The following is a 22285-nucleotide window of genomic DNA, read 5'->3' as shown; positions in this document are numbered from 1 at the left end:
CCCTCTCCAGCTTGTCTTTGTCTTCTGCCCTCCTCACACCACTGAACTGCTCTTATCAGGGTCTCCAATTACCACGATGTTGCTAAACCCCATGGATACTTTTAGCCCTTATCTTACTGGACCTCTTTGCAACATTCTTCTCTGATTACTTCTTCCTCCTGACGGTCTTTTCCTTCCTCCTTCCTTTGTGAGCGCCCAATTGCCATGTCCCTCATGAGTTATTCTTCTTTCGCTGTCCCCCTAGATCAGTGGTTCTCAGTGAGGGTGGGGCAATTTCGTCCCACAGGGGGCATTTGACAATGTCTGGAGACATTTTTGGTTGTCACAGGGTGGGGGCTACTGGCATCTAGTGGGTAGAGGCCAGGGCTGCTGCTCAACATCCTACAGAAAAAGAATGGTCCCACACCACAAAGAATTATCCAGCCCCCAATGCTAATAGTGCTAAGGTTGAGAACCCCTGGTCTAGATGTTGGTCTTCTGTATGGTTCTGGTCTGAGCCCTCTTTCCTCCCCACTCTCCACTTCCTGCATCACGTCACCTGCTCTTTGGAACCTGTAGAAAAAAGTAAGCAGCCTAATACATTTCCTAGGATTCCTCCCCAACAGCTTGCGTGGGGGACCGGACTTACCCGGACACTGGGCCGCTCTGGAGGGACCTCGGACACCATGTTGTGGTTGGATAGGTCACTGTTGGTGGTAGTTGGGTGTTTCCCACCTGCTTTATTGGACATGTCCAAGGTCGATCTGATTTCAAGTTGACCAAAAAAGAAGTGACTAGTGAGACCAGGAAACAATAGGTGCCACCCATCCCTTTTCCCAACCCTGCCATTCACTGTTCCAGCACTCAGCACAAATTAGGTCCCCTCAGCGCTCCCAAGGGGTCCTCTCAGCGGCTCCCGCTGCTTTTCCGAGATTATATACCAGTAACCCTGGACAGTCTCCTCTTTTTTTCCTGCAAATTTATCTTAAAAACCTAGACCCTAGGACTCTGGAACTCGGACTATGAGAGTCATTTAATTATCTTTTTTTCCTTTCATTTACTGAGCCAAGACCAGAGGAACTAGCATTTAGCTCTCATGGTCATAGCAGATTCCCTCACTACTCTCCTCAGAGGCCCCGGGTGAGTGATATGCCAGCCTCAGACATGTCTCACTCCTTTAGCTCAGCCCATGGGATACACCAACCTGGGACCTGCAAGATTCCAGAAAAAAGTGGTTGAGGGTATCAAGCCAGATGGGTCTCAGAAGTTTCCAGTCCTCAGAACTGAGGTGAGCGACACGAAACCTCTCCCGCTCTCCTTTCTGACCCCCACTCCCTTCCTCTTCCTAGCTACGCAGAGGCAGCGGGATGATGGTGGTTAAGGACGGAAAGGCCAAACAGCAAGTAAGGGGTAAACGTACATTTTCAAGTCAAACTTTTTGTTTTCCTCTGGGACCTGGCCGGTCAGTGGGTGTAGAAATGTGTTCCGTCTTTCATTATGGCTGTGGAGGCAAAAGAGAGAGAGAGAAGCTGTGGTCAAGACGAAGAAGGCAGAGACACAGGCTAAAGGGTGGACAGGCCCTCGGCAGTGACAGGGATGGTGACCACACAGGAGCTTGTTGCTCTGTCCTCCAGTGGGACCGTAAGCAGCAAGACAGAGGGCTGGGCTGTAGAAGGTCGTTTGGGGAGGGGAGGGGAGGGGAGGGGAGGGGAGGGGAGGGGAGGGGAGGGGGCGGGAAGATGTCTTTCTGACAGCGTTAATTACTTACTAGAGATCCCCAGGCTGGAAAGAAACCCCACTTAACCCTTTCAGTGGCCATCCTGGGCATGTATGTGGGGGGCGGGGAGGGGCCCCAATAGTCAAGACTTGGTGTTTGGCTGGTTCCCTCCCAGGGACAACTCCTGCCAGGGCTCCACATAAAAACCGCTCACTCATTATTTGCTAAAAGAATTCTCTTGCAACCTTGGACTCCTTCCTCTCCTGTTCTATCTCTTTCTTCAAATGAAATGAGACATCCAGAAATTCCATCCTTGAGCTTGGGCTGGGCCCCACTCACACCCCAAGTCCAGGGCCTCCCCGTCTAGGGGCTACCTGACCAGCCGACACCTCAGGAGCTGTCCAGCATTGAGGTGAGTGCTGGCTCTCAGTCAGATCTAATTAAGGGATGCTGTGGCCAGGGAGGGTAGTGCGGACAGCCTGCCAGGAAGCAGGGGCGAACATGGGCCAGGGCCGGGGTCTGTGCAGAGGCAGATGGGAGGCTCCCTTGGGAGCTGTGGCTCTTCTGGCTGGCTGGCTGCCAGGCTAGGTCCCGGTGGCTCTGCAGGGAGGTAAGGGAGGAAGGGCAACAGACAGAGCTTAGGGAGGGGCTGGTGCAGAGGGTCTAAGCCATAAATGGCAGCAGTTTGAGATGGATTCTGCAAGCAGAGGGCCACCTGGCAAGAAAGCTGTGGGAGATTCAAGCGTGCAGCCAGTGGGGGGCTGGAACAATTTTAAGGTCCTCTTCACCTACCCCTCTTGGGAGATACTGTGAGAGCCCAGAGCATGCTCAGTCCACCCCCAGAAGCTGGTGCCTGCACAGAGCCTACCAAGGCTGCACGGCGGCTTGTGGGTCTTAATACCAGGCCACCACGCACTCCCACAGCAAAGGGCCAGCACTCTGCTTGGCAAGTGGCAGGTTAGCTAGCACCAGGGGAAAACAGACCTCAGCGTGGTCCCTTCAGCTGCATGAGAGAAGTAAAATAACCTTTTGGAGAGCACCTTTCCATAGCCGAGGATGCTTCCCAGCCCTTAAGATGTCTGCTGAAGCTAAAGATCATATCAGAGGGTATTTTTTTCAGCTTCCAAACCAGTCATGTTCAGATCGAATCCAAAGACATGTGGGAGTTAGAAGCCCAGTGGGCAGTGGCCACAGCCTCTGTGGAAATCTGGTTTTGCAGCCAGGACCCTAAACCTGGCCAGTGTCTATTCGGCCTGAGTTCTAACTCTAGCACATTGATAACCCGCTCCCTGCTTCTTAAACTCTACTCCTCCCTTCTTCCCAGGTCCAATAAGGATGCTCTCCTCAACTTAACCACAGGGGATCTTTGCAAGGAACAGTAGCTGTTTCCAGTCACCCTCATCCCTGGCTCTGCCTCATCTAGGGGTGGGGGCAGGCAGTCTGTGACAGCTAAGATCCTTGAGGCACCAAGGTCTCTGCTGTTTCCCAGTGGCACAGATCACCTGCCCCCCGACACCCCTCCACCCATTCCGTCCCCTTTGGCCCATTCTGCTGTACACGTTCCCTGTGCTAACTCTGCTGGAACCTCTCCTGCAGGCACTGATGGATAGATGGACAGAGAGGCAGACACACACAGAGGCACACTCACAGTCTGCTGTCAGCTGGCACCAGTCTTTCAGAGGACACCAAATTTCTTCCTGCCCCAGACTCTCCTACCCAGCAACCCCTACAAATGACGTCCTTGCTCCGTCCCGGTGCTACCAATTTCAAAACAGCTTCCCCTTCACAAGCACTGCAATGCAGCAACCATTGACCTAACTACTCTCCCTTCTCCAGGTCACATCGGGCAGGCCCCTCGCTCTGACGTCCCCAGATCCAGTGACCTGCCAACTCAGCTCTCACTTCACTTGGTTCACAGTCCACTGAAGAAATCCACTGAAGAAATCCCTACCTGACCCGTCGATCAGCTCGAAACTTCAACATCTTTTTGGCAGCTTTGTCCCCTGTTTGGCAGCCTCAGAGGACCCACCAGCCACCCTGCTCATACCATCCCTCTGAGAAGTCAGTCCTCCGGTCCGGCTCGCAGGGCCGTGGCTGAGCTCCAGGCGCACGTGGCAGCGGCAGGCGCTGCTCGTTCCCCTCCTCCTGGCTCCAGCACCAGGAAGGGGGAGGGCCTCTCCCTGGGTGGTGGTAGGGGTGCCCAGGTGCCCTAGGGGGTCTGCGGCTTCCCAGCATTCAGACAGAACACTGCCCGGCAGAGTGCCAGAGGCAGAATAAGTGAGCAGGGGATGACATCTTCTCAGTTCAGGTGCCCAAGGAGAAAATGCAAAAATGGAGAGACGGAGTACAGGGAGCAGGTGTACAACTTCCAGGTAGTCTGACCTCGCCGAGCTAAGGACGCAGAGTAGCTGGGCGGACGGAGGAGTCTGGGGCTGCATTCCCATCTGCACGGCAGAAACCCATGCCAGCCCAACCTGCAGGAAGACAGCCCTCCCTGCCTCCCCAACTCCTAGCCCAGAACGCAGGCCCTTGGGCTGAAATCCACTTGCTTCAGAGAGACCCTTCCGACCCAGTGGGCACAAGGGTTACATGAGGCTCCAGATTCACGTGCTGCTATTGTTGTTGCTGCCGAAGCCGGGAAGCTCTCTCTCCTCCCAGCCTGCCCAGCCTTCGGTACGAACAGGAGCAGAATGAACACGAAGCTTGTCTGCAGCATCCCCCTACACACTCCCTTTAGATACAGCCCCAGGTGCTTGCCCTGCGCTTGGGGCGGCCCAGCAGATGAGGGAGCAAGTGAAGCACATGGGCGTGGGTGTCATGGAGCCAGAGCTGGTGGCGAGGACTGGCTTCTTTGCTTGGGTGAAATGGAAGAAAAGCTTCTTCCCAAATCTTATGAGGAAGAGGGTAGCAAATGAGGCTCAGAGGGGGTCACCATGTGTTTATTTTTGTAAATCTGCCCAGATGCAATATAATAAATTCCAGCTGGAAACTGTCAGATCTGCTTGGGGCAGGGAGGTTTGCATCGTTGTTAGCTACTCTGAACTCTCCAGAGATCGAAGATGGTCACATCTCCCCTTTTCCTAATGTCCTCTGTGTCTTAGGGCCCTCCATGCAAGGGGCTTCTGAAGGTCATCCCTTCCAAGCCCTTGCCTCCAGGCAAGCCTGCTCTCCAATCAGTCTCAATAAGTGCCTTGTTTGTTTGTGAAGGGTTCCAGGAAAGGAAGCTCCAGACCCACTGTTATCTTATACTGCCGAGATGTTCTTTTTGATATCAAATTTCAGTTCCTCTGGCTTTTGATATCATTCCATTTTTATCTTTGGATGACAGAATCCTTTCTGACCAATGTGGTTCCTTTCAGCAGCACCAGGCATTCTGTTGACATCATAGTCTGTTGTTATGGCAATTATGTGATGTCAACAGACACTGAAAGGGAGGAGCTAATCTAATTTTTTGGATTGAGGACAGAACTCGGTCAGAGAACAAAGCAATCAGTGAATGGAAAAGGACAACATAATTATTTAACCAGTGATGAGACAAGCCGGGTGGATATAGCTGGGGTCAACAGCTGCTGATATTTAAGCAACTAATCCTAAATCCAAAAGGTCAATATATTCAGCCATTTAGTGGTACTTCTGCAAATGCTTTATCCTGATGACAAGTGGCTTCACTTTCCAGATCCCACCTCTCCCTATCCCTAATCCAGTTACTGGAGCCCTGCTGTGGTTATGGAGAGCTGGGCTCTCTCCTGATGCCTGCTTGGGGTCTCTGCCGGTGCAGAGTAGGTACCCAATAAATATTTGTTGAATGAATAAGTGAATGAATGAACAAAAGAAACTCCATATGCTCTGATTTAATTTTTAGCCACCTGCATTTGGAGTTTGACATTCTATTACCAAGGGCTTCCCTATCTTTGCTCTCTCTTAAAATTAATTACTTCCTCTCCATGAGAGCAGCTCTGTTTCCGTCCCCTCACCCCTTCACTTAGCTCCCCTGCCTGGCTCCCCCTTGAATATATAGCTTGGCTTTGATCCATCTTCATTAGGAGGGGAAGAAAATTAAGCTCATCTGCAGAGGAGGAGGGGTGGAGGTGCATTGGGAAATGAGTTTTCTTCCTCTAGAAGGCAAAAATATCCCTTTTCCCTTCAATTTGAGCTCAGGGGCCTCCCACAGCCTTTGCTTAAATTGCAAGTTAAATTACTTCTCCCATGCCCACTGAAGATAGCACAGGAGGAGGAAGGAAGGCTCAAGGGTTTCCCCTGCTTGTTGAGAGCTCTGAAATCCTCAGGATTAAGTGAGCACACAGAATGCCTGGCTGGAGTTTTTTTCCTTTGCCACTAAACTTCACAGATGACAGGTTTTTATTAGGTTAGACACCAGGAAGAACTTACCAGGTACGGAACATTAAAAAAGGGAAACAGGGACAGGTAATCAGTTTTTTTTTTTCTCTCCTCTTCCCTTTCTTTTGGGATGTCAAAGGCCTCCATTTCTCAAGAACAAATGGTTATGAATCCATCTCCAAATGGACTTCTTGAATTCCACCCAAGGGAAGGGGGAATCTCAAGCAATAAAGGAGATTTTGCTATGAAGGCTGGAGCATCCCTAAACTCCCAAGTTGCCCACTAGGTGTTCCCCTATCCACGGTACCTACGAAGGTGGCCCCAATGGCAGTGCCGTCAGTGAGAAGAGAATTGGCAACACCAGGCTTTCAGTCCAAGGTCCAACATGAGGGTGACTTGACTTCTTTGGCCCTTAGTTTTCTCACATGCAAATGAGGTACTTTCTAATTCTATGAAATAATAACTGGAAACTTTCAAAATGTGAAATATTTTTTTTTTTTTATGCACAAGAGATAATGGCTATGATTATTCTGCTTAAAAACAAATCAAGAGGGACTTCCCTGGTGGAGCAGTCGATAAAACTCCACACTCCCAATGCAGGTGACCTGGGTTAGGGAAGTAGATCCCACATGCATGCTGCAACTAAGAGTTCACATGCCACAACTAAGGAGCCCATGTGCCGCAACTAAGGAGCCCACCTGCCACAACTAAGGCCTGCCGCAACTAAGACCCAGCTCAACCAGATAAATAAATAAATAAATAAATAAATAAATAAATAAATAAATAAATATTTTTAAAAAACAAATCAAGAAATATGCTAGGTACTGGAGCTAGAAAATGAAAAACACAGTCTCAGGCTTAAGATGGCAGTGGATGGAGCAGGGGCTGGGAATGAGGGACTGGCATTCCAGAAGTGCCAAAACCAATAAATTACAAAGAAAAGAGGTAGATCCTCTCCATTTTCCAAGCATTTGTCCTCCATCTAGTTTGGGCTTTTCTACAGTTCTACAGACACCTGCAGCCTCTAACTGCAGGCGCTAGTGACAGCCTCACTACGAAGGTAACTGTGTACTGATTCATCTCCAAACATCCTCCCCAAGAATCGGTATCTATCTGGAGTGATACCTGGCACTACGCAGTCAAAAGCAGCAAAATCAACCCGGGTCTTCGTGACTCTTTGCAGGCATGCATGTCCACACGTGTGTGCACACACACGCACCACACACTCAGGATGGACACCCAGAGGTCCCTCCGTGATAAATACAGAATGACTAGAGAGATACATTCAACTCCTTCCACCCTGGGCCCCTCTTGGTTATCTGCAGGACACCAAGCTGCGGCGTCCCCAGAGCTCCTGAGAATTAGCCCCGCCAGGCTTTCCCATCCAGACAAGGCTTTGGCTTCTGGCATTATCGCTCATTAGATGGAGAGAGGACTGTGAGGCGAGTGGGAAGGAGGGCTGCTATGGCCCGTCCCTCCCACCTCCTTCTCCCCCAGCTAGCAAATTCCAAGCTCAGACTGTCCACACACCAGGGAGGATTTCTGCAGCCGACAAAGGAGGCGAAGTGGGGGAGACTTCTGGCTCCTGCTCTCCACCTCCCCTCTGGATCTCATCATCATTTTCAAGGAGCTTTATGTGTTCTACCTTTCTCTCCCAATGAAAAACCAACTTGGTTTACATTCTCAACAATCCTGATGTTCCTGATTCCTGAGACTCCCACCAACCCCCGTCATTCCTGGGAAAAAATACACTTCCTAGCCAAGTTCTCCCCACCCAAATCCCTCTGCAGCCACACAAAGAGGAGGTCGAAAGGGGTCGGCCCTGGTGGCACCTCTAGGTATTTGCAAGCGGGAAAGGCCCCTCTACCTGACACTGTCTTTTTTCCAAATGCTGCCAACAGATCAAAATACCAGTCCTGCAGGCTCTAGGAACACAGCTGTCAGCCCTGTACTTGCATTTACTCTCTCCTCTCCTCCCTGCCCTCGCTCCAGCCCTCGCTCCACCCCTCCTCCTGTGCCACAGTCATTTCCAAACTGGCAAGATTAGAGTGTCTTCTCCAAGTAAGCTTGGAACATCCAAAAATGCTGGCTACTGGGCTGAGTGCCTAGGAGATAAGGCTCAGGCTGCTCTCTTTCCTGCTAAACTCTGCCTGTCCTCACAGCCCCTTCCCTGCCCCAAAGGGTCAAAACACCTTTTCCTTCCCTGCTATGACCAATCATGGAACACTCGGGGAATTTCACCTGAGTTTGGCCCCTACCTCAGGTAGAAAGCAGAAAAGCTGGCTCAGTAGCCAAGGGATGGAAATTACAAATCAGGGATCCAGATCCAGGCTTCTTCCCTTCCATCCTATGTGGATGTCCTTCTCTAGTCTCTCACTATATAATCACCTGAGCCTGGACATTCAAGCTTACAACTGCAGGTAAGGGTATGAGGGCCTTGTGTACTCTTTAGTCAGGGTAATGCTTCATTGTGTGTATGTGAGTGCGTGCATGTGTGTTTATGCGTATGTGTGTGTGTCTGGTGAGGGGGAGAGTACAAATATCACTCAGGGGAAGTTCGTGGGGAATCTTCATGCTGATCTTCTACCCCAACTTGGATTATCTTATCTTCAAACTGATTATTTTACATTATGGAACTCCATTTGTCTTCTGAAAAATAAAGATAAACAGGGTGGATATTCGGCATAACCATGCCAGTTATTAAAATGCTGAAGTTCTTCCATATTGGTTGGTAAAGGGCTACTCTTCCAATAAGGAAGAATTTCAATATTTTAATAACTGGCCCTCCCCTCCTCTATGTGATCCAGAGACACCTTGGGGCCCTCCAGGACTCCAGGCCAGTGTCCTTTCTGGTTGATAAATTACTGAGTGTCATTGCTGGGATGACCATTCCTTAACTATCTGAACACCGACGGCCCTTCCAGGTGTTAAGAACTGTGATTCTGGGCACAGAAGTCATCTCAGGCAGGTCGGGAGGCATTTCTCCCCTCACACCCTGACCCAACTTGGAAAACTGGGGCAACCCAGCTCCCTGGGGGTCCTTATGCTCCTCGTCCTGTGCCTCTGTGTTGTCCCTGCTAAGGGGAAAAGGAAAGGAAAGGAGAAACGGGAGCTCTCTACGGCTCCAGCTCCACATTTTCCTTCTCTCATCCTTCCCCTGAGTGGCCCCCATCTAAGCCAGATAGAAGCAGAGGGAAAAGGGCTCCAGTCCCCTCCCCTCAGCCTCCAAGCTGCTTTCTCCTGACAGTCAGCAACTGGAAAGAGGCCCAAGAGGTAACGGGCAGAGCAATAATTAATTACCACCCCCCCCACACACACACCCCCACCAAGCTCTGAGCCAAATCCCAAACCCTTACCCTTCAGAGACTGAGGAAGCCCAGCTGTCTGTTTCTAGGCCTATGGAAGGTCACTGGAACCAGCCTTCCTCATTCCTAGCTCAGCAGATTTGGTCCTGGTGTCCCACAGAGAGCAGTCACCCCACCCACCCCAAGGGAACGAATTGTACAAAGTAAGTGTTTGGAGAGTAATGCAGCTGGGCTGGTGCCCCTCCTTCCACACCCTCAAAAGCTACAAATGCCTTCTTGGTTCCCAATCCAGCAATCTGCGGGCGTCAAGCTCTTCCATGCCTCAGTTTCCTCGTTTTAAGAATGAAACAGTAGTAATAAGTGGTGACCTGTTTATAAGACAACACAAATTTCCTACCAGACTAGACAGCAGAGGAAGAAAGGTGATGATGCTCTGAAGGGGTAAACACTGGGAAAACATTAAACTCATGTGGTCTCTGGCCCTTGCACTGGGAGGAAGGCAAAGCCCATTCCAGAGTCAGGGGAGCCAAGATTCACTGCCCTAGCTATAGTGACAAGAGAGACAAGACAAAGTTCCTGTCTCCTTGGTTGTCCCCAGTCCCTGCTGCTTCTCCAACCTGAGCTCCTCATCTCCAGGAGAGAAGAGAGCTTCATGATTCAGGGGGGAGACTACAGCTCCACAAGGCCTGCTGCAAGAACACAGGGGTGAAAGTCACAAACCCTCTTGCTGCTAACCCCCATGGGCTACAGGTCTGGGCACTGTGTGTGATGTAGGGTGGGAGGTACCCAAAAATGTTAGTCTGACCACACCTGCCTGGGTGCAGAGGTGTGGAGGGGCAGCCACACACAAACTGCTTACAACCTGGACCTTCTTTGTCACCGTGCCTGGCCGGCACCTCACACCTAGGAACTGAATGGCTGTCTGGTGGAGTGGCTTAGAGGCAGGCCAGTGGTCTGACCACAGTGGGAGGAGGGAACGTGTGCTGTTCTGCTCTGGGATGTTGAATTGCTAGTGCGAGGCAGGAGAGCTCAGCCTTGAATCCTCTCACAAGGGAATCCAATGGGTGGGTTCCATCTGCTCCATGGCCCCTCCTCTCCCCTCTCACTTCCTACTGGCCAGCCGGACTCTGATAAGAGTCTACTGAGCAGAGGCTTTGTCTGGGGAAGAAGAGAGCAATAAATCAATGGGAGCAGGAGGGCAGGAGCCTTGGTGACTGCTTTGGGAGAAGGAGGCCCCCACCTCAGAGGGCTGCATGGGGTGTGGATGCAAAGGCAGGTGGGATGGCAGCAAAGGTCTAGTGTGAGCACTGCTTCTCACCTGCCCCCTAGGAGGGCTCAGCTTCTTGTCTCTCCTAGATTGGGAGTAACAGGTGAGCAGGGATGCAGGTGGATTGTGGGAAATTTTGAACGCCTCCTTCTGCAGGGAGTGAGGAATCTGGAACTTCCCATGTACTCAGGGAGCTTGCTAAGGGCTCGAAGGGCAGAGGAATCTCCCCGGATTGCTGTCTGCTGTAGAAAAGATCCAAAAGGAGCTTGGGGACAAGGGCCACCAGTGGAACCAGCCAGGAAATGACTGTGTCTGGAGAGAGACGTTGTTGTCTCCACCTCTGTGTGCTGAGAAAAATCACTGTGAGCTCCCCTGACATTCCAGAGAGGGAAAGTGAGACCTGGAAGGGAAAGGACTTGGAGAACTTTTGAAGAGAGCTGTAACATGAAAACAAAGAATGGTTGGCGCGTGGCTGTGGCTGAGCAGTACTGACCTCTTTACTTTTCTGGGCCTCAGTTTCCCCATCTGTAACATGGAATGATACCACATTGCTGGGAGGATTAAACAAGATCACAGATTTAAGGCACCTAGGAGAACGCTTGGCACCTAACAGTTGCTCAGTCAGTGGCTGATGTCATAATCATTTATAAGATAAAGGAATGAAATAAAACAAGGAGCACAATTCCATCCAATTTAGTAGCTGCTAGTCATATGTGGCTATTTACATTTTCATTAATTAAAACTAAATAAAATTAAAATTTCAGTTTCTTTGTCACACTAGCCACAGCTCAAGAGCCACCATGGCTAGAGGCCACCAAACTGGACAGGACAGTTGTAGCATGTTCCACCATTGTGGAGTATTCTATCGGACAGCACTGGGCTAGGTGTTCTCTAAGCCGCCTTCCAGTTCTAATATTTTTGGACTCTATAAAACACATAACTCCAAAGCAGTCTGTCCTTCTGCCAGCTGATATGTGCTCAGTGTCCTCAGGAAATGCAAGTTCTCTTACAGTCCTCAGCTAAACAAACAAACAAACAAAAAGGAAATCTGCTACCAACAATAACCAAAAAGTTAAAAATCTAAAATCAAATGATACATTCCAAAGTCCAATCAAAATTAATTTGGATAATACATCATTTTAAAATATATGCATTAAGACTCCCCTCCAGGGCTTGAAAATATTGTTACTAACAGCCCTACTGGGGGCAGGCCCTGGGGGAGGCAACTGGGAAAGGTTACAGAGAGGATCATGGAGGTTGGAAAAGGGGAAAGAACAAGGAACTGTCCCTCCTTCCTGCCTCATTTTCCTTCTTGGATTGGCCAGCTTCTGGTGAGGCTGGAGGGAGGAAGAGCAGACAGGTCGGCTGCGTGGTCTGCAGGGTCCTGCGGTCCACAGTGGGAGGAGCCAGCACAGAGGGGAAGAGAGGCGAAGAGGAACTGCCACCGAGGACAGCAGGCTCAGGAGTCTTCCTTCCCTTGCACTTCCCCTGTCCCCACCCCGGCCCCCACCCAGCCGGGAGCCTGTGGTAATCACAGGGGTACAATCTGTTCCTAAACAAATAGCACATGAAGCAGGTGCCAGAGTGTGTCCATTGATAACCGTGGCTTAGAGAGGGGAGAGGAGACGATCTCAGAAGAATGGAAGAGGCACTCCCAGACCTAGACCCTGCCTGGAGCCCAGGTAAGGGAAAGAAGAACTTGGGGAGAAAAGGAAAGTGGGGGGGGGATCAGGTAAGGGACACTGCTGGCCCCTCCCCTGTCCCCCTGCCACGCAGTAGCCTTGAAGGAAGACTAGGCAGGGTTGCTAAGACAAGAAGAAACAGACGCTTTGGGAGGAGAGTAGAGAGGAAGAAAGGGAAAGGGATGCTGTACTGGTCCCGGTCAGGACAGAAGCCAGTCTTGGTAAGTGACACCTGATTAACAGGTGAGTCTGCCTATGCCTGTTGGAGCATAGGAACACCATCCTGCTGCTGCCCCTTGTGGCTGGCCTGGGAATAGCGCTGGCTATATACTTCACAGGGTCCAGAGCAAAATAAAAATGCAGGGCTCCTTGCTCAAAAATTAAGAAGTTCAGGATGGTGACAGAAGAGCATTAAACCAAACCCTTCTGAGGACACAGGGCAACTGCGCAGGTTGTATGCCCACGAAGCCCTCCCTGCCTGGGAATACCAATTCCTCTGGGCTGCTTCTCCTGGGAGTGTGAGAACAGACGGTGGCTAGTCTTACGTGTGGCTAACTCTTAGTACAAAGCAGAACACGGAAAGTGGCCCGGCTCCTCTCCCAGTCCCGACTTCCCCCTCTTTGTTGGCTCACACGCCCAGAAGCTTGGCTGCATTTGCTCCTGTCCCACTGGGTCTGGTGGCTGGCACCTCCCCCTTACCGTGCCTGGTTTCTGTCTGCCTGTGGGCAGCTTAGCCGGAGGAAGCACCACAGCTGAAAGCCACGGGGGGTGGATTTGCCTTATCTCTCAAACCTGCCTTCAAGACTGGCACAGGGCGCACTCTGTTCCTACCCAACAGACCCTCCAGGGCCGCCTGCCATTACCATTCTGTCATCGAACCTTTTTCCTCCCGAGAAAGAGGCAGGGGGACAAAAGGCTCCTGGCTAAGAGGGGGTAAAGTCAACATTTCTGCTTTGGAGACAAATCAGGCTTTCATTTTTTTGTGCACGCATGAGTACATACACACACACACACACACACACACACACACACACAGAATCAGCTGAGAAAATTCCGTCTTAGCACCTCCTCCAACGAAGCCAAGAAACTCTTGTCCACATTCCCTGCACAAATCTGACTTGTCATGAGAAGGTGCCTGGGTCAAAGAGGCCCAATATTTGGAGGGAATGAGGGTCCTGAATGGGCAGTTGGGGGCAAGGGGACAACAGACATCTAAACAGAAAAGACTGGTTCTCTCTCTTCCTGGATTTGTTTTGCTCCCAAATGACAAACTTTATCTTCTAACACGTTGAGTCCCCGCCAACTCTCTGCTCCACCCCCACCCCTTGCATCCTGCCTCCCACCTCTCCACACCTGACTTGAAGTAAAAAGAATAAAAGGCAAGGCACAGCTATGCCCATCTCCTTTGGCTGTGCCCTCCCTGCCTTCCTTCTGGGCTGGTCCCAGCAAATGGCTGTGAAGAGGCGGATGGTGCTTCTGCCCAGGGCTCCTGAGCCCCTCTCCGGAGACAATGGCTCAGGGAGAGGGGAAGAGCAGGGCTCCAGCTTTGTGTGCAAGGTGGCCACACCAAACCATTGTCTCTGCGTCAGGACAGACAATGATGTGTATTTCCGGCTTCTGTGCCAAGTAGTTCACACCCCTTAGACTAAGACAACCCTAAAGATTTCCTTCCAATAAATAGGAATGACACCGAAATCTGGCCCCAAGCTGAGAATTTGTATCCGGTTGTAACAAAAGCCCACTCTAGCTGATGGAATGGGAATATTGGTGCTCTCTTACCTGCTCCAGAGCCACCCAGACAAATATACAGCAGACAGATAACCACTCACTCACCGGCTCTTCTCTGTGGTCCCCTCTGCTCTCGCCCTGACTCCTTTCACACTCAGGAATAGGGAAAAGGTTCTCCTTTAACACTCACCAGGTCCCTGGTGGGTAGCAATCATTAACAGCCACACATGCTGACTGGCCTTAACCCCTTCAGTGCTGGTTGCCTCCAGTTGGCTGATGGACAGCCCTGTCCCCTCTTCCCAGCTCTGAGAAAGTGGCAAGTCCCACCTTGATGCCATCCACCTGAGTAATGCTGCTGCCTCCCATGTGGAAAGCAGGAGCCCTCTAGTCCCACCCAGGCTGCCCCGCCTGATTGGAGCACGCTGGCAACCTGAGGTGCTCGGCTCTGGCATGATGCCTAATTGGATGAGCCCACATTATGAAATATTTGCCTAGCAGGCCAATAGAGGAGCCAGGATTGGGGGGAGGGGATGAGATTTTTATTTATTCCTGGAGGAGGGAGAACAGACAAAGGTAGTCATAGCATCCCTAGCCCTGGGCCAGGAAACAGTGGGAAGGTGGTCTTCAGGTCAATGTATGTGCCTCTAGCCTCTCTGTCTAGGTACAGGGCACAATCCTGGAAGGCTTCTAAGCAATTTCAGCTCCTGGCTGTTTAGCTACAGGGTTTCTTTGCCTTAATAATTCCCTGACTCACCCAGGAGTTTGGAGCTAGGAATTGTAATAGAAACGAAGATGGAAAATAACTTGACAGGCAAAGGATTGCTTGTAATTGCACAAACTGTGTGTCACGGGTGGTCTTCTTTATATTTCAAAGTTGCAGAAATAATTTTGCATCTTTGGAGGATGCAGAAGAAAGGTGAGCAGGAATGAGTAGAGTCAAATCACCTCTTTATCCCTTTAAAAATAGGCAACTGATTTGGGGAAGTCTAAATCCAGCATAGAAGTATTTACATGTAGGACACATGCAAATCTATGCAGATATGTGCAAATGAGCAGCTCCAGACTTTTCAGAGTAAGTCCTTGCCAGGATTTTTCTAGTTTGAGCAAAAAATCAGGTAGTCTCCAAATCCAATAACAAAGCATCTCATGACAGCATAAGGATATCAGTAGAGGGAGCATATAGAGGTTAATAAACATATTTATGGAACATTTACTACATAGAAAGCCTTGAAGTACAGTCTAGTAGCGTTTTTAAACCATGATCATAAACGTGATAGGCTATACAGGAGAATGCAAGTGCCCTCTTTCTCCACACCCACAGTTAATATCCCCTTCTCCTTTCAGGCCCCAGTGGGTGGTCAGGCTGCTCCACTTCGTGCCAGTCTGAGTCTAGTAGCTGCACCTCCTCTCATCACCCCTGGTTCCTGTTTGTCAGTAGTCCAGTCACTGTGGCTCAAGACCCTGGCTTAAACCTGCCAGGGGGCCTTATCTTATCTCCTGGGCTGCCTTCCCAGCGGCCTGATGGCTGGTTGGCCCTGGTCTCTTAAAGGGGCTGCATGCATTCCCACTTGCTCCATTCACCCTCAAGAATACCCCAGAAATCTAGGGCTGCACTGCCTGTGGAGGGTCAGGTTCACCATACCACTCCCTCCTCTCACATCTGGCTGCAGGGCTGCTACAGTATGATTTATTAACTTAAAATGGGGAAAGATGCTGATGTTTTTACATGCTTTTAAATGCTTATCATATCATGTAAAAGCCCTGCATCTCAGTATTTACAGGTTCCAGCTCTGTAAAATTGAGTTTTAAAGGGGGAGAGGGGCTCAGGATAAAAAGTCAATATAGAAAAATCAGTTGTATCTCTATATACTAGCAGCAAACAATGAAAAATTGAAATTTTAAAAAGACTACTTACAATAGGGTAAAAAATATGAAATATTTAGGAATAAATTTGACAACAGATGTGCAAGACCTATATACTGAAAACTGTAAAACACTAGCGAGAGAAATTAAATAAAATATAAATAAAAGGAGAAATATACTCTTTGTATGGAAAAGGAAATTGTTAAAATATCAATTCTCCACTTATTTTCCTATAGAGTCAATACAATCTCAATAGGTTCTTTGTAAAAATTGACAAAGTGATTCTGAAATTCATATAGAAATGAAAAGGACCTATAATAACCCCAAAAAAATTTTTAAAAAAGAATAAGGTTAGAAGAATAAAGAATAAAGTTAGAAGTCTTAGATTACCTGACTTCAAGATTATAAATCTACAGTAGTCAAGACAATGTGGTATCAGCATAAAGATACATGTACAGATAAATGTAACAGAATAGAGAGTCCAGGAATTGACCAAATGACCATGTATATATGGTCAATTGGTTTTCCACAGAGGTATAAAGGCAATTCAATGTGGGAATGACAGCCTTTTCAGTACATGGTGCTGGAAAACTAGAGGTCCATATACCAAAAACAAAAACAAAACCCCTGACCCTACCATTAAAAATGAACTCAAAATGGACTAAGGCCTAAAATGTAAGAGCTTAAACTATAAGATTTCTAGAAGAAAACACAGGAGAAAATCTGAGTGATTTTTGGTTTGGCAAATTTCTTAAATATGACACAAACGCACCCACTTTAAACAAAATATCAAGAAATCAAACTTAAGGGACTTCTCTGGTGGTGCAGTGGTTGGGAATCTGCCTGCCAATGCAGGGGACACAGGTTCAAGCCCTGGTCCGGGAAGTTCCCACATGCCGTGGAGCAACTAAGACTGTGCGCCACAACTACTGAGCCGGCTCTCTAGAGCCCATGAGCCACAACTACTGAAGCCCATGCACCTAGAGCCCATGCTCCGCAGCAAGAGAAGCCACCACAATGAGAAGCCTGTGCACCGCAACGAAGAGTAACCCCCGCATACCGCAACTAGAGAAAGCCCACGCGCAGAAATGAACACCCAACACAGCCAAAAAGAAAAAGAAATCGAACTTCATTGAAATAAAAAACTTTACTTCTCAAATGATGCTGTTACCAAAATAAAAAGGTAAGCCATAAACTGGAGAAAATATTTGCAAAACATGTGACATAAAACTTTCATCTAGAATATATAAAAAACTCTTACAACTAAATATTAAGACAGCAAACACAATAATAAAAAAAAGGTGGGCAAAAGATTTAAACCGACACTCCAGCAAAGAGGATATACTATGTCAAATAAAGCACATGAAAACATGTTCAACATCATTAGTCATTAGGGAAATGCAAATTGAATCCATAATAACACTACACACACCCACCAGAACTGCTAAAATTAGGACTAATCATACCAAATATTGACAAAAATGTAAATGACTTGGAAGTCACACCCTGCTGATGAGACTATAAATGGTACGTCCACTTTGTTTAACTTTTTAAGAAACTGCCAAACTTTTCCATACAGTTTAACATACAACCCATTGATTCCTAGGTATTTACCTAAAGGAATGTAAGCATATGTCCACACAAAGACTTGAACAAAAATATTCATAGCAGCTCGTTTGTAAGAGCCCCAAACTGCAAAAAACTCAAATGTCCATGAATAGGTGAACACAATATGTGTTACATCCATAAAATGGAATATGACTCAGCAATAAAAAGAAATGAATTATTGATATACATAACAACATGGATGCCTCTCAAAATAATTGTGCTGAATGAAAAAAGCCAGACCCCTTCCCCCCAAATAAAAAATCTATTCTGTATGATTCCATTATACAAAACCCTTACAAACATAAAACGAATTTATAGTGGCAGAAAGCAGATCAGAAGTTGCATGGACATAGGGTAGACAGAGGGATTTCAAAAAGGCAGGAAGAAACTTTGGGGAGTGATGGATATATGTGCATTATCTTAATTGTAGTTATGGTTTCAAAAAATGCATCAAATTTTACCCTTTAAATAGTTTATCATAAATCAATTATACCTCTTATAGAGGTATATTATATGAGACATTAAAAAAAAACCCAGCACCTACTCCTGGGCCTCACCCATTATGTTTTATACTGTGATGAATGTGGGCAAGTGAAGGCGGGGTGGGCAGGGATTCCAGCTTTTCATAGTGACCCGCTTTAGTCTGCTGGTTAAAGACAGGAATGGACATGGCCTTGAATCAGCCTGGACTCCTCTCCTGGATTTAGGTCAAATAATGTGGCAGACCTGAATGTGGCCTTTATAAAAATAAAGAATTATTTGTTTTATGACAGAGGGAAAATATCAGGTAAAACCCTGTACAGTTCACAAAGCCCTCTCATCATTATTTCACTTGATTCTTTTACGGTCTTATGAGGTAAGCAGAAAAATATTAACACTCTCATTTTACAAAAAACAAACAAACAAACAAAAAACCTGAGGCTCAAAGAGGTAAAGGGTCTTGACTAAGATAACCCACCTCCTACATGGGAGGCAAGGCTAAACCCAGAGTCTCTTAACCTCAGTCTGGAGCTCTTTCCTGTTAACACGCGGTCTGCCCACAGCCTGGCTGACACCCCCGCCTGTCCCTCAGCCCTGGCTCCGCTCCCAGAGCTGTGGAACATGAACCAGCATCGTGGTGCTCACCCCACACTGGGTGGATGCTTTTCTACAGCACAAGTGACAGACCCAGAAGGGGTCCCAGGATGGATGAAAACAGGAGCAGATCTAGGGTCAGAATAGGCTCAACTAAGGGGAACCATGCAGTGTTAAGACAGGGGAGACTGGGAGAGATGAGGGTATCTAAGGATCTAATCAGATCACACATCTGATGAGAAAAGAGGGGGGAAAAACCAACCAAACACCACTCCCAAGGCAGGAAGTCTGGTGGGTGTGGAAGCAGCTGGAAGCTGTTAGAGGGCTCCAGGCCTCTGCACCCCTCCTCTCCCTCCTCCTCTGTCCCCCACCCTCCCTCCTCCTCCACTCTGGCCAGGGCCAGGGCTGGCTGGGAGCCCCACCTCTCTCTCTCCCTTGTTCTGAGGACAGGATGACAGGAGGGAGGAAACCCACTCTGCAGGGCATGGGGGCACAAAATGTAAGAGGCATCTAAAAATTCAATGATCGAGATTGATAATATTTTAATGTAATATTTTTTGGAATAAAAATTAGTGCAAAAAATCCATGATGAATGAAATATCATTTTAAGTAAAGACCAGATCAGTATTACTCAATTTCCCTTTAGCCTGAGGCTCCAACATTGCTTGGAATGACACTGTTACTTATCCTGTTGTTATTGAAAATGTTGATATTTTTGTTCTTCATGAAATTTTTACACTGATTTTGATTTTTGAAAATATCGCATTAAATGTTATTTATCTTGATTACTGAGTTTTTTGGCATCCTCTTAAATTTTGTGCCTAAGGAGAGTGCCTCAGTCACCTCACCCAAGTCAGCCCTGCTCAGGGATGAGACTGGGGGGACTGGGAGGGAAATGGGGAGACTGGACAAGGCCCAGAAAGGGCCAGAGAGAGGCCTGCACTCTTCAAAAACCTCCGTGCATGAGAAACAAAGAAAGGCTGAGGAATTATTCCAGATTAAAGAGGAGTAGAGACATGCTCCTGGATTAGATTCCAATGACATTACTAGGGCAACTGGTGACTGTCTATTAGATAATAGTATTGTATCAATGTTAAGCTTCCTGAATTTGTTGATTGTACTGTGTTTATGCAAGAGAATATCCTTGTTTCTAAAAGAAAGAAAAGATAATGAAGTAATAAGGGTCAGAGGGTGACAGCTGCCTGAGAGCTACATTAAGCCAAATGCCCCTCTCTCTCCAGCCTGTCTTTCCTCCAATTCCAGGCAGTCCCAAGAGGGACCAATGGTGATGGCAGGAAGTCTTGTCCAGAAGACTAGGTATTGGAGGGCTGGTTGGACATTTTCTTCCCGAAACAAGAATTAACCTTGACAACTGGCACAGAAAAGAAAGGAAATTAACACCTACCCAAGGCATGACACTAGCACATTCTCTGCTGAACCTCCCGAGATAGGTACTGCTGTCCTGTACCTATGGAGGAGGAACCTGAGAGGTCAGGTAAGCAGCCCAAGGCTACACGGTTCGGAAGTGGGAAAGCTGGGATTAGAGCCCAGGACACAGCCCAAAGCCAGTCTTTTCCCACTTCAAGTTCGTTGTGCAACTTGAAATTCCCTTCTCGTGCATCATCCTACAAACTAATCCTTTAGTTTATTTTTGCTGAGTTGAATCTGCATTGGCCTTGAGATTTTTGGCTCTGGAGTCAGACTGTCCCAGTTCCAATTATGACTCTACCAGTTACTACCTAAGGGGCTTTGAGTGAGTGACTTAACCTCTCGGTGCTTTCATTCCCCTATCTGTAAACAGGGATAATATAAACTCCTACCTCAAGGGTCTGTCATAGGATTAAATGAGATTATACAAGCAGAGAATTCAAGAGAGATCCTGGCACCTAGCAATGTTCAGTAAATGCCAGTAATCATTATTAACTGTCTGCCTCTGTCTCAGATCATTCACTCATGGGAACCAATGACCTAATTTTTGACTACAAAACCCCTTAGCACTTTGACACGTGAAGATGAATGCTTAATAATTGCTCGTAAAGAAGTTATCCATCAAGATGGCACTCTAGATATTCCTCAATCTAGTTTGTAATGCCTTTAAGCCACCACCCACCTCAGATCACTTGTGATCATCTGAGGCAGACCCCTTACCCTTAGGAGCCAGAATAATCAACACCTAAGAATCTCAAAGAGGAGGGAGGTCCGGCGTATCATACTCTGAACTAGGAGAGAGATTCTGTTTTTCTGTGTCATGTCACACTTGGAAGTTAAAAAGCAAGTCAATTCTAGGGACTACATCACTGGGCTGAAGGAGTTGTCTGGGAAGACCCAAGTTCTAGTGCTTGTACTGCACCCATCCAGCTGTATAATGTGGGCAAGTGCTTGCCCCTTGGGGCCCACTGGGCCTGAGCAGGGAATTACCTTGCGCATAGAGTGAATGAGAGGACAAAAGAGGCTACCAAGTCCTCAGCACTTCAGGTTCCTTGAGAAAGCTCCTCTGGCGTTCTCTCCCTATTTTACAGTTTGGGTCCAGCTGAGGAGGACCCACAGCATGAGAAGGAAAACAAACCAACAGATTATGCATCTAGGGGGCTGAAGAGGGGCAGACCAAGGGCAGGGTGCCCAAAGGTCAAGCAGCGGTCAGATTTAGCCAAGATGGCCCCTCTGTGACAAAGGCAGAGCTGGAGCAGGGCAATTTTCTAACTATAAACAGAAACTCAAGAAGCCCCAGGCCACACACAGGCATGTGTGAGGATGAGGGTAAAGCATAGAGGACACCGGGTATTGTATGTAGAAGAAAGGGCTTGTGAAGTGGCAGCAAGGGAAGGAAGGAGGGTGAGTGAATGTGGGTGCATGAGGATGGAGGGGCAGAGCCAGGTCTGTGGGGCCTGAAGCTTATACAATTTGGGCAGTTCTTAGGAAGAAAAAGACTACAAGTACAAGTTAGAGGGAGCCTTGGAAGGCGCTGGTGCGAGTGGGAGGCTGAAGCTAAGCTGCACCGCTTCCCGGTAAACTCGCCCCCACGTCTGTCCATCCGTACCTCTGAACTCAGGCACAGCTCACACACCTGTGTTTGTCTGAGCCTCCCAGCTCCTGCCTCAGCACTGTTTCTCTTTCCCATCACACAGTGCTTTGCCTGACCTGATTTATTTTTCATGACAGAGAGCACGAAATAGAGCCCCCATACCCTGGAATTAAATTTCTCCCCACCTCAGTGCAATGGGTATTTGGATTTTGTGCCACTCCCCAAATCCCCTCCAATGCATTGCACCATCACCATCGCCACCGGGGCCACATCTCTCCCTACCCCACATACTTTGCTATGGGTAGCCCCACCTTCCCCAAAGGGCAAGGCAGGGGCCCTCCAAGCTGCCAAGAGGGGTAAAACCGCAGCTCCCCCGGCCGCCTGGCCCCTGCATTCCAGCCCTGCGCCCAGAGTTTGACCTTCTCTGCGGCTGCTGCAGATGTGTTCTGTGTTCCAGAAATAGCTCAGCTCCTGGGTCCCTGCAGGCCCTCCCTCTCCTCCACCCAGAGACACCCCCACCTCACAGGCTCCAGGGGAGTCAGGCAAGAGCAGAGGGAAGGGCTCAGTTCTCCACTGCCCTCCCGCCCCTCCCGGAGCAGAGCCAAGTGGGGCCTGCCTCCTCAGCGCCTCCTCCTTCCAGCCCCAGCACTTCTGGCCATGTCTGCCATTACAGTGGATGGAGGTGAGAGTTTGGGCAGAGGA

At 48.5% G+C, this 22285-nt stretch overlaps 1 protein-coding gene across 16 annotated transcripts in view; it reads right to left on the bottom strand.

The window, feature by feature from the left end:
* PLEKHA6 (pleckstrin homology domain containing A6) overlaps positions 1–22285 on the bottom strand; it is a 125704-nt gene that overhangs the window by 40616 nt on the left and 62803 nt on the right. For 15 of the 16 annotated variants that reach the window (XM_061187448.1, XM_061187452.1, XM_061187449.1 and 12 more), the window contains 2 exons: positions 1400–1480; positions 629–743 (listed from right to left, as the gene is read on the bottom strand). In XM_061187448.1, coding sequence (XP_061043431.1) covers positions 629–743; positions 1400–1480 — 196 coding nt within the window. Of the gene's footprint in view, positions 1–628; positions 744–1399; positions 1481–14206; positions 14296–22285 lie in introns of those variants that run through there. The other variant, XM_061187462.1, reaches the window with a different exon arrangement.

Source organism: Eubalaena glacialis, chromosome 3, assembly GCF_028564815.1.
Source record: "Eubalaena glacialis isolate mEubGla1 chromosome 3, mEubGla1.1.hap2.+ XY, whole genome shotgun sequence".
NCBI classification, from domain to species: domain Eukaryota; kingdom Metazoa; phylum Chordata; class Mammalia; order Artiodactyla; family Balaenidae; genus Eubalaena; species Eubalaena glacialis.
Note: the sequence above shows the minus strand (reverse complement) of the source record. Positions and strands in the feature narration are given on the sequence as shown.